At 35.7% G+C, this 22737-nt stretch overlaps 3 protein-coding genes across 3 annotated transcripts; all 3 read left to right on the top strand.

Moving 5' to 3' along the window:
* The first annotated feature begins 1285 nt into the window (after positions 1-1285).
* On the top strand, positions 1286-10382 carry LOC141614579 (homeobox protein knotted-1-like 3). Its single transcript, XM_074433327.1, has 8 exons — positions 1286-1460; positions 2078-2436; positions 4981-5101; positions 5904-6100; positions 6664-6795; positions 9059-9195; positions 9430-9544; positions 10293-10382. The coding sequence occupies exons 1-7, from the start codon at positions 1286-1288 to the stop codon at positions 9431-9433; spliced, it is 1125 nt and encodes a 374-aa protein (XP_074289428.1). The 3' UTR covers positions 9434-9544; positions 10293-10382.
* A 4978-nt stretch (positions 10383-15360) lies between these two features.
* LOC141614578 (uncharacterized) lies at positions 15361-16254 on the top strand. The gene has a single exon (XM_074433326.1). It carries the CDS (start codon positions 15361-15363, stop codon positions 16252-16254), a length of 894 nt encoding a protein of 297 aa, XP_074289427.1.
* Positions 16255-17405: 1151 nt separating this feature from the next.
* Positions 17406-18275, top strand: LOC141614577 (uncharacterized). The gene has a single exon (XM_074433325.1). It carries the CDS (start codon positions 17406-17408, stop codon positions 18273-18275), a length of 870 nt encoding a protein of 289 aa, XP_074289426.1.
* Positions 18276-22737: the final 4462 nt, after the last annotated feature.

Raw genomic sequence — 22737 nt, 5'->3', positions numbered from 1 at the left:
AAATATAAACTCAAAATTTATACGGAAAATGCATGCGGTGTCCTTGAACTTTGATGTTTTGCTCGAAATACCCAATATTTTTGTCCGGAAAACTTTAAAAGGCTATAACTCGTGTTTACGAGCTCAGAAAGTAACGTTTTTTTTTCAAATTGATTATCTTTTCGAGAACTACGTCTTGAAAAAAAAGATTTGTCGATTTTGGAATTCGTGACCAAGAGATATGGTCACTCAAAGTTTGTTCGGTAAAAAACACTTTGACGTGCAAAAACTCCTAGCCACAGGTTCCAAATACGGCAATTTTTTTTTTCAAATCGTACTTCTCGGAAAGATAATCGATTTGAAAAAAAAAATTATCACTTTCTGAACTCGTAGACACGAGTTATAGCCTCTTAAAGTTTCCCGGAACAAAAAATTAGGTATTTCGGGCAAAATTCGAAACTTCAAAGGCACCACGTGCATTTTCCCAAATTTATATTTCGGCGGCTTCATTTATTATTTTCATTTCAACTCATAAATTACAAAATTAATTAATTAAATTAAAGAGTTAATTTAACAATTACACCCTTTTATATACCACTTTTTTAAAATTACTCTATTTTGAAAACTTTTTAATAATTTACTCCCATAAAATGTTCTCAGGTCAAAAATTGCACCCATTTTCACATTCCGGTGACATATTCCGTCAAAATTCAAATTTTTTGTTAAAATGTCTAATTTTATGACGAAATTGCCCTCCTTTGTGTTTTTATACTTCATGTTGTTCTTGTTGTTCGTTTATGCTAGGCTTTGGCGTTCCGGATGAAATCAGTCTTCGGATTTATGGTCGTTGGTGTTCTTGTTCCCGAAGTTCGTCGATGTTGTTGGTGCGTTGTTACTGCCGTTGTGCATCTATTATTGTTCGTGATTGCTGGAGTTCATATTGTTGCTATTCTCTCCCTTCTACATCTCTTCAAGCTAATAATGCAAGAATTTGTACTAATCTTGCTCGGGTTATACCTACAAATGTCTCCATTATCCCCTCTTTTCATCATAAAATTTCTAATTTTATCCCCAAAACTTGATAAAAAAAAAACCTAATTTCAAATTAAAAAAAAAACCCAGAAAATTGGGGGATTAATTTAGCGAAATTACAGCAAAAACGACGAAGAATTCACCAAATATTTACAGGACTACCTGGATAATTTCTGTTACGACAAGAAAGGCAGAAAAATGTATGTTCGGGACAAGATCGAAGAGTATAGCGATGAAATCTTTAAGCTGATCGACAATAGGCCCCACATTTACAATGATACCCGGGATTCAAGATACCCTGAAGAGAGTTGCTGAGGAGAGAGGCGAGAGCTGGGACACGAAGCTTTCTCAGTTGAAGAAGAACAAGCACAAGCAGTGGCATGTGCTATCAATATTCCTTAATACACAAATTTCTCAGTTGAATACCGGAATTTTAGCAGAATCTAGAGGTATATTGATACTACTTGTTCCGGTATTCTTGTAGGAATGAGGCTATACTATGGTTTTCAAAGCTCTGCCCATTTTCATTCATTTGAATATGCTAAAATTCCCAAAATTTGTGTATTAAGGATTCGATGAATTAAATAAAGTTATTGACTTGATCAATTAACTTCTTTTCTTTTCTTAATTCTAGCTCCTGGTATGCATATTTGATGATCACATTATTTGAGTATGAGGTTTAAGCGTGGTTGCCTAATTGTTGAGATTCATATTTTCAGTCCAATTGTTTGGAGTAAGGAAAGTCACCATGTTTGTTTTTAAGCCAGAAAATTTGGGGAACAAGATTTATATTTACACAGGGGTAAAACGGTCATTAAAAAAGATTTTCCACCTGAAAGTGCAATTGGGTGTAATTTTTGACCTGAGAACATTTGAGGGGAATAAATTATTAAAAAGTTTTCAAAAGGGAGTAATTTTAGAAAAGTGGTATATAAAAAGGTGTAATTATTCAACAAACAAATAAAACAGCGCCTCTTTGTTTTTCCTCTTTATTATCACCATTTCCCTCACCAATTTCCTTTGTTTTTCCAATATTATTACGGGATTATTCACCCTTGTTGACGGTTTTACGACCCGTCACATGGAACTTCACTGGTGGATGACTCGGCGGCGTTGGCCGAGCTGACTCAGGAGGCGGGGAAAGCCGAGGGTGTTGAAGAAGACGGCGTCGGAGGTAGCGGAGATGCGGCGGTGGTGAATTGGCAGAGTGCCAGGTGGAAAGCGGAGATATTGGGACATCCTTTGTATGAACAGTTGTTGTCGGCACACGTGTCGTGTTTGAGGATAGCTACGCCGGTGAATCAGTTGCCGAGGATTGATGCTCAGCTTTCGCAGTCGCAGAATGTCGTCGCTAAGTATTCGGGTCTTGGTAATGGCGGTGGCGCTGCTGGTGGCGGCGATGATAAAGAGCTTGACCAATTCATGGTATGATTGGTTCTATATTCCTAACCATTGTCCTTATATGAGACGGTTTTATGTTAAACTCAATTTAATTGTTTTTTTTCCGTGTTGACCAGAAGTATTCCTACCGACAGTATAGGAAAGTCCGGGGGGTTTATTAGTTGAACGGGGTTGGTTTACACATTATTAATATGAGACGGTTTCTTAAGAGACTAATCGAGTTTGGTTTGATTGGTGGTTCAAAGTCTATTAATTAGAAAACTGAGTCATCTAATTAGAGGTTTTAATTTAGTTTAATATTATGATGGTTAGGTTTTGGACTTTTGGAGGTTCGTTTTAATAGTACATGGTAATGGAGCTATGATTGACTTTTTAATCAAAAATTATGTTGTCATTTTATGTCCAATTTTGTAGAAAATCAACAATTTGATGGTTGAATATGTATATTAAAAAATTATAGAGAAAAAAAATAATTGTACCAATCTCCAAATTAAATTGAATTTTGGAAGTTGTTAAGGGTATAGACTACTTCTAAGCACCTAAGAGTCTTATGTGATTCAGTATGTATTTGACCTGTTTTAAGGTTTAAAACGGAATTTGTGCTTAAGATAAGATATTGATGATGTTGTTGCCAAGATGATGATCTTCTAGACACATGATAATGAAATGTAGATTTGGTGGCAGGAGGAGTATGATAATTTAATAATTTGTTGGGTGGGTAGGAAAGTTTTATTGTTGTTTATGCAATTCAAGAGAAGAGGAGATTTGGTTTTTGGCATCTAGTTAAACTGTTTTGTGTTGTTGCTTTGCAAACTTTGATTATTTATTTCATGTACCTTCTTCTATCCAATGGTTTTTCTGTTGTTTCAGCCTTTTGGGTGTTAGATACATACAAATATTCTTCTAACAATAACCATCTTTGTTTTTCTTTTTTCCCTTTTTTTTCTAGAGAATCTGCATTTGACTACTACTCGTAGGGCATTCATTTCTCCACCTTGTATATTGTGGGTTGTGCATTGTACATTGTGCATTGTGTTGCTCTTATTTCTCCAAAAAATTGTTTCATTTGTGTGAAGGAGAGTACTTTTTTCGGTTCTATTGGGATTGAGTTTGGTAACGTAGCGGGATGAATGAAGTAATCTTTTTATTTAAGCCACGTGTTTTAGGCATCGTACATAAATAATTGGTCGATATGTCATATGTCTTGCAAAAGGATTGAATTTGCGCCTTGACTCTTGGGGGTTGGGATCATTTCAGATTTTCAGCGTGCGAAAGTGAATGAAAAAATTGATATCAGCTAGCTTATTTTGTAAAGTTACCAAGCGTGATATTTTTTTCGCCTCGATTTTAAACCCGTCATCATCAAAACTTTCCTTTAGTTTGATTTACACCAATAGAAAGTGGGAAAGAACACTCAGTTGTGACTTGTGAGAACTGAAAACATGAACTTTTATAGTGACTAAGAGGTGACCTTTTTATTGTGGCAAATGGTTCATCAATTATTATGGTTTATTTATTCCTTTAAAGACTTTGACAATGTTGATGATACGTTTGAGTGCTACAGATGTAGTATTACACTGCTACTAGTAGAAACTGAGGTGGGATTTTAGGCAACTGTTTTAGGAATGATTGTTGAATCATAATGAGGTTGAGGAAGCATGTGAAAGTGGTGTTGGCTACTTTAATCTTCAGTGGAAGACATGTCATGGTGGAACTTTTCATTCCTGGGTTACCAAGTACGTTACCAAGTACAGACCTTTTGTCAAATATTCATTCTCCTAAAATGCCAAGGTTTTTGACATAAAAATCCTTATAGTGTTGCTGCATTCCGACGACCTTGTTATAGCTTTTAACTATGAACGGCACTGGCGAATTGATACAGTTTTGTTTTGTCTTATCAAATGAAAATACCTTAAATTGCGGAATATTATCACTATATACAAGGTATAAGATCGAGTTTGAAAATTAGTGTTTCTTTTCTCTTCTAGAATCATGTTTGTCGTATTTTGATTGCATTCACTGCCTATAAAATCAGATACTGGTAAACTGCTAGGAATGACTTCAGGACATATATTTTACGTTGAAGTGCAAAACATTGGTGCGAGAGGAGAGAGTTATTTACTTTATAAACCAATGAGGCAATGGGCTGCACCTCTCTCTACGGCTCTACCAATTGGTTTTGCAATGTAATATTTTCTGGGATTATGATGTTACTGGTAAACTGCTAGGAATGACTTCAGGACATATATTTTACGTTGAAGTGCAAAACATTGGTGCGAGAGGAGAGAGTTATTTACTTTATAAACCAATGAGGCAATGGGCTGCACCTCTCTCTACGGCTCTACCAATTGGTTTTGCAATGTAATATTTTCTGGGATTATGATGTTACCTCTCTCTTTCTTGTCGGTGTGGACCAAACCCGTCTTATGTGAAATTTCACATAAACCCACGCTCCAGTTTTTAAATTCATTAAGTTGTGTGTCATTGGTTGGTGACATTGCTGAATATATAGCATTAGAGGGTTGTTTTGGTAACTGTTGTTTACTGAATCCTTGTTTCACGTTGTAGACACATTATGTGCTGTTGCTGTGTTCCTTTAAAGAGCAATTACAACAACATGTTCGTGTCCATGCAATGGAAGCTGTGATGGCTTGCTGGGAAATTGAGCAGTCTCTTCAAAGTTTGACAGGTATTTCAAATACCTTATCTGCAGATCATTTTGTTACTGCTCAAAGAGTCAAACATGTACGGAAGGATCAGATCTGAATTTGGTGCTAGCGCGTACTCTTTATTTCGATCTTAAAAACACGAATTCTCAAACGAGATGCTCTGACACACTGCTTTTATGTGAGATCACTGACTCAATTTACCCATTATTGTATGCATTGTTGTATATGGGATTTAAATTATCAATATGCATGTGAAATGCAAAACCTAATCAAAGTCAATATCATGAACAATATCAAATCGGAATGAAGAGACACCATATGAAAAGGTACCTTTAATAACTAAAGTATTTCTCATTTAAAATTATATAAAATTTTCTAACATGCATCTACTCCCAATCTCCCATAATTAATCATGCATATACATCTCATTTTTCAACATGTGAGACAATCTAGTGGTTTAGAATACCATAAAGTCATAATGGAACGAATAGAAAGTTTTTTGTCCCATAAGATTGCTCTTGGGAGGCTTGAACCTGAGCCCATTGGGAATTTCACCCATGTTTTAAAATAGCTTCACTATTTTTTTTGTTTTTTTTTGTTTCTGTTATCTTGATTCATTCCAAGAACCGGAGGGCCTTCCTAGTTCCTTTACCATGAGATTAACTAGATGATTCTCTTTACCTTGTTAACTTGTTTAGACTACATTCGTCTGAAAAGTTTTGTTTTTAGAGAAGCAAGATTGAAGGAAACTCTTTAGCCCTTACGCCTTAGGATAATAGCTATGTATTCTGAATTGCTGAAACTCATCCTTTTCGATTGCAGGAGTTTCTCCTGGTGAAGGTACGGGTGCAACTATGTCTGATGATGATGATGATGACCCTGTAGATGGGGATAGTAACCTATTTGATGGAAGTTTGGATGGTACGGACACCATGGGATTTGGGCCTCTCATCCCGACAGAGAGTGAAAGGTCACTGATGGAGCGTGTAAGGCAAGAGCTTAAGTATGAACTTAAACAGGCAAGTGATATTACTTGCAATTCCGTAAAATGAAGTACGTGTCAAGCACTCTGATGAGGGATGACTGATTTTTCACTAATTCTCACAGGAAATGGTCTTATAATAAAAAATTTCAGGAAATTGACCCATATAGTGAAGAAATTATTCCTTTAATTTAAAATTTTAGTTGGTTAATAGTATGTGAGCAGGTTTTTTGGTTAATTGGCGCACATTTTAATGTTATACGCATCTTGGGAGACTAAGGGGTCGTTTGGTTCACTACTTAGGAATGGAATGGATTGGAATGAGAACCCATAGGAGTATGGAGTTCCAATTCCATACCTTCCAAAACATGTTTGGTTCATTAGAAAAATAAACATGAAGGAATGGAGTTTGAATCCATGGGAAGGAGGTGGGTATGGGATTCCAAGGGGTTGGGGTGGAATGAGAATCCATCAGGATTCTAACTCCATTCCAAAATACCCCAACCAAACACTATAATGCCTTGAATCCATTCCATTCCAATCCAAACTTCCCAACCAAACACCCCCTAACTGTTTTTAATCGACTTTGTTTTCAAATAGGGTTACAAAGAGAAAATTGTGGACATAAGGGAAGAAATCTTGCGTAAGAGAAGAGCTGGGAAACTCCCCGGTGATACCACCTCTGTTTTAAAGGCTTGGTGGCAGTCTCATTCCAAGTGGCCATACCCAACAGTATGTTTTCTAAACCCTGGTATCAGCTGGCATTGCTATTTTGCTTTTATAAGTTCATCTGCATGTTACCTGTAAAACCTGTTTGCTTTAAAGGAAACATATATTGTGAGTTCAGGCAATTTGGCCGATTCAGTGGATTTGCTGATTTTTCTTCTGCTAATTTAAAGGTCCAATGTGTGTCAAAATTTCACATCTGAATGAATTTAGAGGGTCATAGTTGAAATTCTTACATGTTATAGAGTTTTTAAAAGCGCTGCTGCAAGAATATGCTGGGTTGTAGGCGTGGCGTACTGGCATACGCTATGGTGCTCTAAGAACGTCTCAGCGTTCTCCTTTTTTTTTTCGGCCAGTTGAAACCGTTTAAATAAGAAAGCTGTTAATTCTCAAGTCTAAGCCATTATTAAAAAAAGAGACATGGTTCTACTTTTTTTTGGCCAGCTTTTAATCCAGGATATTACATAAACATATTCTTAGCCCTTTCAGCTAAGATATGAGCTTTCCCGTTAAAGGTGGGGGAATAAAAACTAATAGATCAACTATGAAAGTTACTAGCGAGACAAGGATGTCTTCCACTAAACTTCTAAAACACAAATGCACTTCACCTAGCTGAGGATCTGCAGAATAAGTTGGAGGCAACCAGATAGCACATTGGCGTGCCACAGCTCACATATGAGTCCTTTTGGTTCCATTTGCTGCGCTTCCTCTGGCCATAAACAATACCCTTGCAAGCAATTTCGGCTCCTTTATCATCATACACTGCGTAACCTGCTGCCACCTTGCGTTTTTTGGACCAAGCCATAGCCATGTCAACCTAATCCGATGGGTAGGATACTTGCCCTTTATCTCAAATTAGGATGATGGGGTGAATTTCTTACCCGGAATCTATATTTACATCCATCCCTTTGAGAGTCATCCACTTGCTTAAAAATTCCTCTTGTCCTTACTCAGTTATTCTTTATCACCAAAGTTTTAAATATTAGAGAAACAGATACCAACTAAACTAGGTTTTGCCCCTCTAAAAGCTACTGCATTGTGAAAGTGCCAAATTGTTGCAATAGCATGAAGAAAGGAAAGAACTCCTAATTCATCATCGTTCTTCTTAAGCAACAAAGTAACACAGTTAAACCCATTCCTTAAAAATACATTCCCTTCCTATTGCACTTGTAATACCTAATGGACATCCCGGATCCCACCCACAGTCTGTTAGCAACATCATAATTGGGATTCTGGCATAGGTGACAATGGTAGGTCCCTACGCTTAAACTCCTCCCCTATTGAAATCGAATCAGTACGAATTCCCAAATTAGAATCTCCCAAGCAAGTGGAGCTGGTAATTTCCAGTCTTTTCCTAAGGAAGTTTTCTATATAGTCAAATGCCTTTTTGTCCTTTAGTTCCATCATACATTTTTTCTTTGCGCACTAAGAATGCCGATTTATAGCGACTGTTTTCACTATACTTTTCCTGATTTTCTGTGAATCCAGTACATATCATCCTTGCAGATTGGAATGACTAGAATTTTTTCCTTTTAATTCTAGAATGACTAGAATTTTTGGGGCTCGAGGAGAGTATGGTGACGGAGAGGGCACAATGGAGGGAAATGATACATGTGGATTTTTAGTATTTGATGTTTTTTTTGACATATTTATTTAGTGTTTTTATTTAATTTTTCTTAAAAAAATTATTTGTTATTCTCTCCTTTATTACACTTTTTTAGCAACCACTTTCTTATATATTTTACTTGGTTTACTTTAGGGCATTCCAGATCCTTAATTCTATTTCGGTTTTCAAATCGTTTTAATCTCTTCTCTCGATTTAAATTTTAAGTTTTTATAAAAGAAATCCGGAATTCGATTTTAAAACCAGTAAGTTTACCTTGACTTTATATTACATTTTCGCTCTCCCTTTTGTGTTTCACTTTTCCATTTTCTATTCGCATTTTGAGGTGTGCGTTCACCCAGTGACGGTTCTAAAAGATGATTCATGTCAGCCGACCCCAATTCATTTTGGGATTAAGGCTCTGATGTTGTTGTTGTTGTTGTTGTAATGAATCCAGTACATGGTTCTACTTTAGTATTTGCATAAAGTGAACTTTTAGTTCTTATACAAGGGTATTTATGTTCTTAAAAATGGTCCTTTCATATAATCATGCGTGTTAGGCTAAATAAAATGAAGTTTTTCAATACTGTAGTCTAAAATCATCTTCCAAGAAATTTTACGATATTGCAGAGTAAGATCACCTTACTATGTTGATTCTAATTGTAGGAGGAAGACAAGGCAAGATTGGTGCAGGAAACAGGGTTGCAGCTAAAGCAGATTAACAATTGGTTCATCAATCAAAGGAAGAGAAATTGGCACAGTAATCCTTCAAGTTCAACTGCAGTGAAGAGCAAGCGTAAAAGGTAATCTTGCTCTACAAAAACTGCTGAGATGGTCCCATATGAGACTAGACAGTTAACCTAATGAGCAAACACGGTTGTGATTGTATGAGTTAACTGTCATGCATCATATGAGACTAGACAGTTAACTCATACACGAGGATTTAAGTTGGTCTCACATGCCTCGTACAAGATCTTGATTGCCTTGTTTACTTTCGAAGAATAGCCTGATGAGTAAACACGGTTGTAATTGTATAGGTAAAACAGCAGCAATTGTTTCGCATCAGTAGGAGCAACCCGTACCCAAAATGACCCATTCCATCCCAGATCCGATTTCCAGGTCTACTTGCAGATCACATCAGATGATATATAGGTCTGAAACTGCAGTAAGAGTTACCATTATGGGTGATTCTATAATTTTGTAACTTTTTTTTCATATAAATAGTGTGTTTGAATCATGGGGTGTAGCTGTACAGATTTAGCAGTTTACAATTCCTGGTATATATAGATCGATTTGGAACCATTTATTTATTCATGATATACTCCCTCCGTCCCGGTCAATTGAGTGTGAAAATAAGCGTTTCTTTTCTCTACTAGGATCATTCATGTTTGTCGTATTTTTGATTGCTTCACCGCCTATAAAATCAGACTGGTAAACTGCTAGGAATGACTTCAGGACATAAATGTTACGAAAAGGTACCTTTAATAACTGAAGTAATTTCTTATTTAAAATTATATTAAAAATTCCAACATGCATCTACTCCCACAATATTATTAATTATATACGTGTCATCTTCAAAATGTGAGGCAGTCTACCGGAGTACCGGTTTATAATACCATAAAGTCATAATGGAACATACAGGAAGTTAGAAATACATAAAATAGCTTCACTATTGCTTCTTTTTTCTGTTATTTTGACGAATTCCAAGAAACTGGAGCGCCTTCCTAGTTCCTTCACCATGGGATTAACTAGATGTTTCTCTTTACCTTGTATAGACTACATTCGTCTGAAAACTTTGGTTTCTAGAGAATCGGAAAATTGAAGGCAACTCTTTAGCCCTTACGCCTTAGGATAATAGCTATGTATTCCGAATTGCTGAAACTCATCCTTTCGAGTGCAGGAGTTTCTCCTGGTGAAGGTACAGGTGCAACTATGTCTGATGATGATGATCCTGTAGATGGGGATAGTAACCTATTTGATGGAAGTTTGGATGTTGCGGACACCATGGGATTTGGGCCACTCATCCCGACAGAGAGTGAAAGGTCACTGATGGAGCGTGTAAGGCAAGAGCTTAAGCATGAACTTAAACAGGCAAGTGATATTGCTTGAAATTTCGTAAAAAAAATTACCAGTCAAGCACTCTGATGACTGATTTTTCACTAATTCTCGCAGGAAATGGTCTTGTAATCAAAATTATCATGCAATTGACTCATATAATGAAGAAATTATTCCTTAATTTAAAATTTTAGTTGGTTAATAGTAGGTGGGAAGGTTTTTAGTTTAATTGGCTGCACATTATAATGTTATATTCATCTTGGGAGACTCACTGTTTTTAATTGACGTTGCTTGCGTATAGGGTTACAAAGAGAAAATTGTGGACATAAGGGAAGAAATCTTGCGTAAGAGAAGAGCTGGGAAACTCCCCGGTGATACCACCTCTGTTTTAAAGGCTTGGTGGCAGTCTCATTCCTAGTGGCCATACCCAACAGGCCAACAGTATGTTTTCTAAACCCTGGTATCAGTTGGCATTGCTATTTTGCTTTTATAAGTTCATCTGCATGTTACCTGTAAAACCTGTTTGCTTTAAGGGAAACATATATTGCGAGTTCAAGCAATTTGGCCGATTCAGTGGATTTGCTGATTTTTGTTCTGCTTATTTAAAGCTCCAATGTTTGTGTCAAAATTTCACATCTGAATGAATTTAGAGGGTCATGGCTGAAATTCTTACATGTAGTAGATTTTTAAAGCATCTGAGAGTTTTTAAATGCAATGCTGCATGAATATGTTGGGTTGTAAGCGTGGCGTAATGGCATACGCTATGGTGCTCTATGAACGTCTCAGTGTGCTCCTTTTTTTTTCCATCTCTCTTGTCTGCAAGAAAAGATCAGAAATAAGTCTGAACCATGGTTAAGCATTATTGTAAAACCACATGTTAGCTAACCAAATATCGTATAAGATATACCAAACAAGTCTCTCAAAAAACAACCTCAACAATAAGACCGTTTAAAAGTTGACACCATTTAAATATGAAAGCTGTTAATTCTCAAGTCTAGCCATTATTAGAAAGAAGACATGGTTCTACTTTTGTTTTTGTTTTGCCCAGTTAATCCCGTATCTTACATAAATATATTCTTAGCGCTTTCAGCTAAGATACGTGCTTTCTCGTTAAGGACTTGAGGGTATGGGAATAGAAACTACTCCTACTAAATAAGCTATGAAAGTAACTAGAGAGAGAAAGGAGGCAACCAGATAGCACATTGGCGTGCCACAGCTCACAAGTGCTTCTTTAGAACCCATTCCAGCTCACATGTGAGTCTTTTTGGTTCCTTTGCAGAGCTTTCTCTGCCCATAAACGATGCCCTTAAACGCAAATTCGGCTCCTTAATCATCACACACTGCCTAACCTGCTGCCACCTTGCGATTTTTGGACCAAGCCATGTCAACTTAATCCGATACTTGCCATTTATCTCAAATTAGGATGACGGAGTGAATTTCTCACCCGGATTCTATAATTACTTCCATCCCTTTGAGAGTCATCCACTTGCTTAAAAATTCCTCTTGTTCTTACTCTTTATCACCAAAGTTTTAAATATTAGAGAAACAGATACCAACTAAACTAGGTTTTGCCCCTCTAAAAGCTACTGCTTTGCGAAAGTGCCAAATTGTTGCAATAGCATGAAGAAAGGAAAGAACTCCTAATTCATCATAGTTCTTCTTAAGCAACAATGTAACCCAGTAAACCCATTCCTTAAAAATACATTCCCTTCCTTCAAAATTTTACGATATTGCAGAGTGAAATCACCTTACTATGTTGATTCTAATTGTAGGAGGAAGACAAGGCAAGATTGGTGCAGGAAACAGGGTTGCAGCTAAAGCAGATTAACAATTGGTTCATCAATCAAAGGAAGAGAAATTGGCACAGTAATCCTTCAAGTTCAACTGCAGTGAAGAGCAAGCGTAAAAGGTAAGCTTGCTCTACAAAAACTGCTGAGATGGTTCCATATGAGACTAGACAGTTAACCTAATGAGCAAACACGGTTGTGATTGTATGAGTTAACTGTCGTGCATCATATGAGACTAGGCAGTTAACTCATACACGAGGATTTAAGCTATTCTCACATGCCTCGTACAAGATCTTGATTGCCTTGTTTACTTTCGAAGAATAGCCTGATGAGTAAACACGGTTGTAATTGTATAGGTAAAACAGCAGCAATTGTTTCGCATCAGTAGGAGCAACCCGTACCCAAAATGACCCATTCCATCCCAGATCTGATTTCCAGGTCTACTTACAGATCACATCAGATGATATATAGGTCTCAAACTGCAGTAAGAGTTGCCATTATGGGTGATTCTATAATTTTGTAACTTTTTTTTTTCATATAAATAGTGTGTTTGAATCATGGGGTGTAGCTGTACAGATTTAGCAGTTTACAATTCCTGGTATATATAGATCGATTTGGAACACTATTTACTCATGTTATAATAGACATCGTATATGAGCCATGGAGGTCTTCTAGTTACTAACAATCTAATTCCCAATATAATGAAATAGGTAGTATCCGCGTTTTGCGCGACCTGTTTTAAAATTTTATTATTTTAATTGAAGAAAAATAATATAATTCATATATGATCTTTAATATTTTTATTTAAAAATAAAAATAAATTAAATTTTCTCAAATTTAATTTTTTTAGGTTTAACTTCAATGTTTTAAAATAAAATACATACAATTTTAGTTATTAAAGCTAATAAGTGATAATTAATTATCCATGATCAATGTTTTATAAATAAATTTGTTACTTATCTAATATCATATTAATTAAAATAAAATTTATTCGAATAACGCAACGATGGACATTGAGTTCTCACATTATATTAGTTAACGTGTCCCGATTTAGTTAATATTTGTTCAAAATGATGTGAATATAATTTTATGTAATTTATATAATTTTATATAATATAACATGTGATATTTATGTATCAAACATATAACGTCCAAACCCAGCTTATTGAATTCTTTTGATTGTGTGCTGCAAGTGCTATGTGTCAAACATATCTATAAGAAATTTACATCTTTTGTTTTTTAAACAACTATCAATTATATTATTTTCTACAATGATATTTAATAAATTACCTGTAAATAAAATAGATTGAATTTTCTCAAAAAAAAAAAATTGAGGTTTAACTTCGAAGTATTTAAAAGATAACATATAAAATATTTAACTAAAAGTAATATTTAGTTAGTCATAATCTATATTTTATACTTGACGCATACATATTTAATTGAAGATATTAAAGAAAAATGTAAGTAATTTCTACTTTTTCATGGCGTTTATAATACTATATTACTTAATAATCATTACTTTTATTTTGATTATTTAAATGTACTCGCGATCAATGTGTTACTATGTAGATACATACTCCTTATCACACTATTTAAACCTATCAAAATCTCACATATATTCAATGCCTAGTGGGCATAGGTTAGAAAAACCGTAAAAAGAAACTGAGGTGTCATCAAAATAGAGAGTAAATGAAAAAAATAAGAGGACGGTAACCTTCTCTGTATTGTGGTTGCTCTTATTATACCTCCTCTATCATGACCGTTTATATTTCTCACGGCTTTTATTATGTATAAAAGTATAGTAGATACTAGATAATATTGCCTTATTTACTTGTGACATAACTAGTTTAGACCCGTGCAGTAAATGCACGGTATATAGAGTATTTTTTATTTTTAATAAATTACTTATATTAGTGGTATCTTACTAATTGTTCATACTTTTTGTCATTGTATTTTGCTTTGAAGAAAAAATAGTTGTAATTGATAATTAATCAAGAGAATTGAGTTATGTGCTTAAATGTATTTTAATCAAAATATTTTTCTATACCACAAAGCTAATGATTTCAATTTTTAAATTCTCTTAATTTTTTTTTTTGGGCACGGAAGTAATAAAAGCGATTTACAGTTTTGTTTTATAGTATGGATTAAGTTATTCTCAAATAATAGTATAATAGTATAAATATATTTAGCAATTAAGATATTAAGTTTAGATTTAGTGAAAATAATATAATTTGATGAAAATATTAATTTTAATGAAAAGATAGTAAGTTAATGGAATAAAATATACTCTCTCCTATTCACTATATTCTTCCTTATTTCCTTGTTCGAATTATTCAGGTTTTCTTCCCTATTTTCTTTATTGGGTTGATTTGTGTGGTCCAAATTCAATTGCATGTAGGGTATTGTGTTTTGTGTGTTCCAAAAACTTGCTTATTTCTTGTGCAAAAAGGAAATGGGAAGAATATAGTGAACAAGAGGGAGTAATTATTAGTTCCTTATTTAGCAAATGCAATTAAGTGTTATTAGCTTCCTTATTTATGAAGATACTTTTTGAAGGAGAAACTGGCGAAATTACGTATTCATTTAGTAAATAGGGGATGACTTCGTTTCTTTATACCTTATGGTGCTTATGATAAGATGAAATCATAGTGATTAGTGATTTGGTGTGTACTGTAGTCGTAAAATCTATATTATGAAGTACTACTTCTCATAATCCAAATAAATTAAAAAAACAATCACCAAATTACGTATTAAAAATACAAGATAAATTGCCATGTTTATCACATATATAATACTCCCTCCTATTCTAGATAACTCTCCCCTTTGGAGGGGGCACTAGATTTAAGGAAGGGAGTATTATATTGTAAAGTATGTGTGTGGGGGTAGGAGATTGGAGAGAGGGTGTTATGAATTAGATTGTTAATTGAGAAATTAAGAAACTAATTACTCCCTCCCTTTTTTACCCAGATTTCAGTTTCCCTCCCTTTTCATACACTCAACTGCTGATGCATTGTTTCCATCACAGTTTCGAAACACAAACGGTGAAGCGTAAAATTAAAATTACATGATGTTCAAATTATTACAAATTCTAAAACTTAATTAAATTACATACGGACTAATTGAGCTATGATTATAGAGCTTATTTGTCGAAATTATTTGTGGAGTGGTTCTGAGGAATTTCTGAAAACTGCTCCTGTAGCATGGACTAAGGTATGCACTGGAAAAAAATCTGGTGGTCTTGGAATTATTAACTGTAAACTGTGGAATGTGGCTATGCTTGGCAAGTATGTATGGTGGCTTGCCATGAAGGCGGATCACTTATGGATACGATGGGTGAATCACATGTATATTAAAGACCAGCATTGGATGGATTATGTTCCAACTGTTAGTTCAAGCTGGACATGGAGGAAGCTTTGCCAGATCAAGGAGCAACTTAAACCTGCATACTGTAATGGGCAATGGAGGTTTAATGCAGGGAGATATACTATCTCTGAGGGTTACAGTTGGCTTCAAGGTGATCAGGTCAAAGTTCCTTGGCATCCTGTGGTATGGAACCGTTTCAATATGCCCAAGCATGCGTTTATTGGATGGCTAGCTATCCAAGGTAGACTACTCACTAAGGATAGACTAGTACGTTTTGGGGTTATTCAGGATGGTACGTGTGATATGTGTCTGGACCATGCTGAAGATCATTCTCATTTGCTATATCAGTGCAGATTCAGTAGCCAATGTTGGGCTTTGCTTAAAGTCTGGTTGGATGTGGCTTTGCCTGGAAGTGGGATACTTGAGTGGTGTAGCTCTTGGAGATGCAGGTCTCTCATGAAAAAAAGGATTGTCTGTGCTGCGGTTTTGGCTTTGGTGTATCAGTTGTGGAGGGCCCGTAATGTGTGCAGGGTGGACTGTTACCTCCCTTCTCCTGCAAGTGTTGTTATGTCAGTGCAACAAATAGTGCAAAATAGAGGTCAGCAATGGAAGTGGACTTCTAAGTATCAATGTATGAGTTGGTCTCCTTGGATGTAATATGTTAGTTGGTTAGCAGTTTATAGTAGGGTTACTATGTTTGTGACTATTGGTGAATGTATGACTTTATCTTAATTATTAATATAATTTTCACATTTCACAAAAAAAAAAAAAAAATTACATGAACTAATAAAATTACATGAACTAATAAAATTACATTAAGCGTAAAATTAAAATTACAGAACAATATGGACTTCAGATTTTTTTTACAAGAATTAGTAACAGATGGACTTCAGATTAACCATAGATTTCCTTCATCATTTCTTGAATGGCCCATTTGAGTAGTCCCTTAAGCTAAGTTAACCCAAAAACTCTGTCAAATGTTACATATCCTTGCACCAAGTCTGAAATTTGGCACCAAAATTCAAATATGGAGCCAAAATACAAACAAGTTTCATTTTTGCGCCTAAACCAAAATTTTAAAATAGTGAAAAGTTCTTTGTGCTATAAATAGAATGGATATTTAGGGGGGGTCATTTATCAGCAAGAGTCCAAAGAATACCTTTCACATAAACACCTTTCAAACAAAAAAATCAGGAGCATTCAATGAAAAATCTCACTAACTTAGAAAAATCTAAAATTCTTGAAACACTTTTAGAAAACAGCACTGATGGAAAACCACACTATGGGGTAATGAAGAAAGCGCGACAAAATACTCGGTTTGCGGGAAGACTATAACTGAGGTGTGGAATCTAGCAAGGTCACAGAGGAGGTCAAATATACTAGTCAATGTCAACAGCCTAAAGAAAGGAAGCAGAAAAATTGGCAGGGTGGTGTTAGACAATGAGAAGCTCATGTCAATTGAGCTTCTTAAGAGAACCACACAACACTCACTTTCTGAACAATTAGGGGTAAGCCAGTCAACCATATCAAGATGGGTCATGTCAAAGCAAATAAGGGGGCACACAAATGCATTGAAACCAGGTTTGACTGATAAAAACAAACTTGCTAGATTAATTTTCAGTCTTCAACATTTACAATATCATGAAGTAACTAAAAGAGTGGTTTTCAAAGATCAAAGCAATATCATTCATATGGATGAAAAATGGTTTTCTAAAACTAAACCATCAACAAGGTTTTACTTGGCTAAGGGGGAAATTGAACCCCATAGATGTGTGCAATCTAAAACATTCATTGAAAAGGTAATGTTCATGTGTGCTGTTGCTAGACCAAAGTATGCTGCAAATGGTGATCTCATTTTTGATGGGAAGTTAGGAATTTGGCCATTTGTTAGCCAAGTTCCAGCAGTTAGAAATTCAAAAAATAGAGCAGCAGGAACACTTGAAACCAAGTGCATAGAGTCTATAAACAAGCAAGTTACTAGAGATATGGTTATTAACTCAGTGTTGCCAGCAATAAAGGCTAAATGGCCTTCATGTCTAGGTAAACATGTTATCATTCAACAAGATAATGCACGACCACATATTAACAATGATGATCCTGATTTTAAGAAGGCAGCAACAACAGATGGTTGGCGTATTGAATTGGTTTATCAGACACCCAATTCACCAGACTTAAATGTCTTGGATTTGGGATTTTTTAAATCAATACAATCACTCCAACAAAAAAAAAAGTCAATCAAGTTGGATGAACTTATTCAAAACACATTGACTGCATATATAGAACAAGATTCACTCAAACTCAAATATGTTTGGATTACAGTGCAGGCATGTATGCTTGAAATTATGAAAAAAAAAGATGGCATAGATTATTCAGTGCCACATATGCATAAGACTAAACTAGCAGCAGCTGGTTTACTTCCTGAATATCTTAATGCTAACATGGATTTAGTGAAAGAATGCATACAATATGTTCAGAATGTTGGTGATGCAACCACCATAAGTGAATTGGTGAATTCATTAAGCATATTATCAGAGAATGCAGGGGATATAGCAAGCAGCAGTGGAACCAGTAATGAACCAACAGGAGACAATGCACTGTTGGTAACATTATCGAACATAGGCGGGGTAGTAATGAACCAACAGGGGAACAATGCCCCTGTTGGTAACATTACTAAGTAAACAATCCAAAGCAACAAAGATTTTGACAACTTTTGGACAGTTTTTTGTATGTCAAAGATTAGATGTGTACTCTTTGTCGGCGTAGATTCGAGATGAAGAAAGGAGAAAAACAAGTAAACATTCCAGAAGATCAAAGCAAACAATCCAGAGAAAAAGCAAAGAAGAATGTGGAAACAAAGAAAGAATCATGCGAAAAAAGACAAACAAACCAAAGCAAAAGCAAGCATGAATCAAGCAAAAACACATTTTGTAAAGTCTGTTGAAGCATTTCATTTTGAACTTTGCACTACTTTTCTATTATTCGGTTTATGGCACTATGGATATTAACATGAAACATGAGCAATTCAGTCAATCAGCTTTAGTAAACAATACTCTCAATATTGTTGTACATGCACAGCCTCTTCACAACAAATGGTGGTGGCGTAGTGCGTGTACATCAACGTTGAAGGCTAAACACTACCCTCAACAAGTGATCATTGGGCAGTTTCACTTAGATGAAAGTCAATTTTTTTTTCGAAAACAGTTATCATCACTAGTCCATTCAAACAAAAAAAACAGTAATTAATTAGAGATAAAGATCAAGAAATCGACCTCCCTTGCCCTTCATCTTCATGTAAATCAAGCAAAACCAGGCCAATATTTTGAAAGAACCCCAATAAACCATTTTGTAATCAACGGGCTTTCTCGTATCGCAACCGGATCTAATTCATCATCCTGAATTAGAAACATCTGAACAACATGCAATCTCAGAAACCTTATCACTTGCAATCTCCTCAACTTCATACTCCATTAAAACTTCAAACTGAGGCCAATATTTACATAGATCCTCCATAAACCGTCTTCTACTCTCATCCTTTTTACGCCTTGCTAACCACCTGTTAGCCTTTCTCTCATTTTCTCTCCTCTTTTGCTTCCTGTCCCTCTCCTCATCCCCAACTGTCAAATGAACAACATCAGAAGCACATGCAACAACCTCGTCAATCAATCCAACATCAACTTCGTCATCTTTCATCCCCATTTCCTCATCACCCATATATAAATCTTCATATAACTTCTCCATATAACGCAGATCAATTTCAGACAAAAAAGCCCCAATTTTTTTCATGTTTTTTTTGAATTTAATCGATGGTAATGATGTAGATGATGGTATAGATTGATTATATGGTGACAAAGATGAAGATAAGATGAAGAAATTAGTGATTGATCAAGATAAGAAGGTAAGATAACGACGGAAGAGAGGTTATGAGAGGGAGGATAATGGCGAAAGAGAGAGAATGTTAGGGTTTCTGTGAGGGGACGGAAAATATTAGGCGGGAGTAATTAGGGTTAAGTGTGGGTGGGCTGGGTTAGATTAGTGGATTGTTAGATTAGTGGGCTGGGTTAGTGTTATAATAGGATGGGTTAAGGGTGGGTTGGGTGGTAATTATTGAAAAGTAGTAAGGGTAAGATGGTCATTTCATAACAAAAAACTTTACCAAATAAAAAAATAGGGAGAGTATTGTGAATAGACGAAAAAAGAAATAGGGAGAATTATTTAGAATAGAAGGGAGTAGTATTCTAGACAAGCTAAAACTCATATTCTACCTAATCCATCCCCCAAGGAGTATTATGTAGTTTGTTCATATTTAATGCTTTATTTATGTGATAAATTGTACTCCCTCGTTCCGGTCAATTGTTGTCTTTTAATTTTGGCACAAAGACCAAGGAAAGAGGAGAGGGCTAATAACCAATTGAGAAGTGGAACAAAGTGAATGAGAATGATTAAATTACTCATCAAGTTCATTCTTAAAATAGAAAGGACAACAAATGATTGAGACACCCCAAAATAAAAAAAGGACAACAAATGACCGGGACAGAGGGAATATGTATTGTATTTTTGCAAGAATGGTATGCTCCCATCAAATTTCAGGTACATATGATTCATTGACTTCTTTTTTTCTACTCAATATCGATGGAAGCCGTATGCATATGACCTTATAATTATAGATGGTAGTGACGAAGAGAGTAATTAAAAGTTGCGTCATATTTAAATTGTAACCAATTCAAGTACGGAGTACTAAGTAATACCGAGTACATGAATATATGTATGTATTTCACATGTATTTGACTTAGAGTTTTGCTTTTCGTAGACCACTACCTTGAGTAAGCCTTAACTTTTGTAATGAACAACTCCGTTAATTAAAAAAAAAACATAAACGATAGATGATAATAAGAGTACTAATACAAGCTCATCAAAGAGCGTAAATAGTGAAACTATAAAGTTGTACTCCGTATCATGTACTTTGATTCTATTAGTGTAAAGTTGAGCTACTTATAGAGTACTTGTGTTTGATAAACTACAAATCATATACTCACTCCTATGGTTTAACACTTACATAGATGATATTTCATCTGTCCCGGTCATTTGCTGCCCGTTTCTATTTTGGGTGTCTCAGTCAATTGTTGTCTTTTCTATTTTAGGATTGCATTTGATGAGTAATTTGATCCTTCACCCCCAATTTGGGCCACTTGTCATCTTATAATTGGCTATCTTCCCATTCCTTCGTCTTTGTGCCAAAAGCAAAGAACAACAATTGACCGGAACGGAGGGGTAAATGATATTAAGAGTACTCATACAAGCTCATCAAAGAGCGTAAATAGTGAAACTATAGTTGTATCAATCTACAGACGAATACACGTGTAATATAGATCTCAATTTTTTTTTTTTGGTGAAAGGTAAACTTCTCATTAAAACTTAACAAGTGAATACAAACTACAAACTACCAACTAAGTAGACCTGGCAAAACGGGTCAACGGGTCGGGTTCGGGTCGGGTCGATTCGGGTCGGGTCAGCTCGGGTTTCTCATTGATTTTGGGTTAACTCGGGTCGGGACGGGTCATTTCGGGTTTCGGGTCTGTTTCGGGTTTGTTGTCGGGTCAGTTCCAGGTCAAGCGGGTCGGGTTGTTTCGAGTCGTGTCATTTTCGGGTCAATGAATGATAGAGAACTTGTCATTTCAAGTCTTTTCGGTTCAATTAGAGTTATATTTTGTCGGGTCATTTTCGGGTTTGGTGGTTTCGGATCGGGTCATTTTCGGATCAGGCCAGTTCAGGTCAAGAAAGCTCGGGTCATGTTCGGGTCGGGTCGGGTCAATTCGGGTTTTCGGGTTACATTCGGGTGATGTAGTTCGGGTCACTTCGGGTCTCGGGTCAGCTTTTTCGAGTCGGGTCAATCGGGTCGGGTTGCTTTTGCCACGTCTACAACTAACCGTACATTTTACGGATCTCTAAACAGAAAATTAAATAATACAAGCTCGGATCCAATTTTCATCATGCCTTGACTTAGCATAGTTTAAGCCAAAAGCTAACCTCATTTTCATCAGACTTCGTACATCCTCTATCAGTCTATCAGACGGAGTAATATGCCCCTCCAGGCTCCAGCCCTTGCTTTGTTCGGTTGTACATTTAAAGTTTCAACCACCTAAGACCACCCCCGAGCAAGGTTAATTGGGGGGTGTCAATTTGTGGAAGGTCATCTTAATCCAATATTAAGCTAAAGATTAGGGCGACCCTCTGGTTGAGAGGGTGAAAATGGGTCAAGTTAATAAGGGGTGATTAAGAGTAAAAATTTTGATTGACCCGATTAAGTCGATCTTTTGCTTGAGGATGGTCTAAGCTAAAGTTATATACACGTAGGTTCAACCACTTCATTTGTATTTCGCGATACTTTTGTTGTTATTCATGAGTTCGTGAGATAGTAATTTCGTACCTATTTACATAATAAATGTACCCATTTTATCTTTAATTATGATTTGTACCTGTTTTATTATCTTTAGTACTACTTTTTCTTAAAATTATAAAATAGTCTCTCAATAAATTTACAAAGAGCTCGTATCTCAAGAGACCTAATCAAGCTATATACACATAAGTTCTATATTAAATTACTTCGTAGGAGTGTTGGAAATTTGTAGGCAAGCAAATTAAAGAAGAGTATTATTTTTCAATACTTATTATTATGTCTAATTTAGATTATTTGAGCTTTAATTAGTTTGTACTAACAATTATGCGTATTTTTGCGTTTTCACGGGTGCCCTTTATTTGATAACACCGGACAAAGTATTAATCCACCTTAACTCAGCGTTACAACTTACAATATGACATGCGCAACGCCGATAAATTCTTGACGGCCGCTATTAGGATACTACTCGGGCATGAAATCTAGTAAGTTGTATGAGTGGAATTTTTTGTTTTCAAAAGATTGCGCAACACCAATTGCTTGAGTACCAGATTGTCGAAAGAGAAGCCAAATCCCCTCCGCTAATATGATCACCCTAAAGATACCCAAGGCCTACCCAGTATTGCGAGGCAAGGGCGAGCGAGTCGTGACTCTTGCCTCTTGGGATCTACTCTAAGGTCTCTAATGTTCAGGAAAATCCTGAAGTAGAAAACATTCAAAACAATCGAGTAACCACAGCACCAGCAAAA

This window comes from Silene latifolia, chromosome 11 (genome assembly GCF_048544455.1).
Source record: "Silene latifolia isolate original U9 population chromosome 11, ASM4854445v1, whole genome shotgun sequence".
Lineage (NCBI taxonomy): Eukaryota > Viridiplantae > Streptophyta > Magnoliopsida > Caryophyllales > Caryophyllaceae > Silene > Silene latifolia.
This window is presented reverse-complemented; position numbering and strand designations above follow the sequence as displayed.

What these genes read in the sequence shown, in the direction of transcription:
- LOC141614578 (XM_074433326.1), top strand. Translation starts at nt 15,361, where the DNA reads ATGATTATAGAGCTTATTTGTCGAAATTATTTGTGGAGTGGTTCTGAG.
- LOC141614579 (XM_074433327.1), top strand. Translation starts at nt 1,286, where the DNA reads ATGATACCCGGGATTCAAGATACCCTGAAGAGAGTTGCTGAGGAGAGA. An exon ending in AAGAGCTTGACCAATTCATG is followed by an intron (nt 2,437 to 4,980) that starts GTATGATTGGTT and finishes TTCACGTTGTAG; the next exon opens with ACACATTATGTGCTGTTGCT. An exon ending in TTAAGTATGAACTTAAACAG is followed by an intron (nt 6,101 to 6,663) that starts GCAAGTGATATT and finishes GTTTTCAAATAG; the next exon opens with GGTTACAAAGAGAAAATTGT.
- LOC141614577 (XM_074433325.1), top strand. Translation starts at nt 17,406, where the DNA reads ATGTGTGCTGTTGCTAGACCAAAGTATGCTGCAAATGGTGATCTCATT.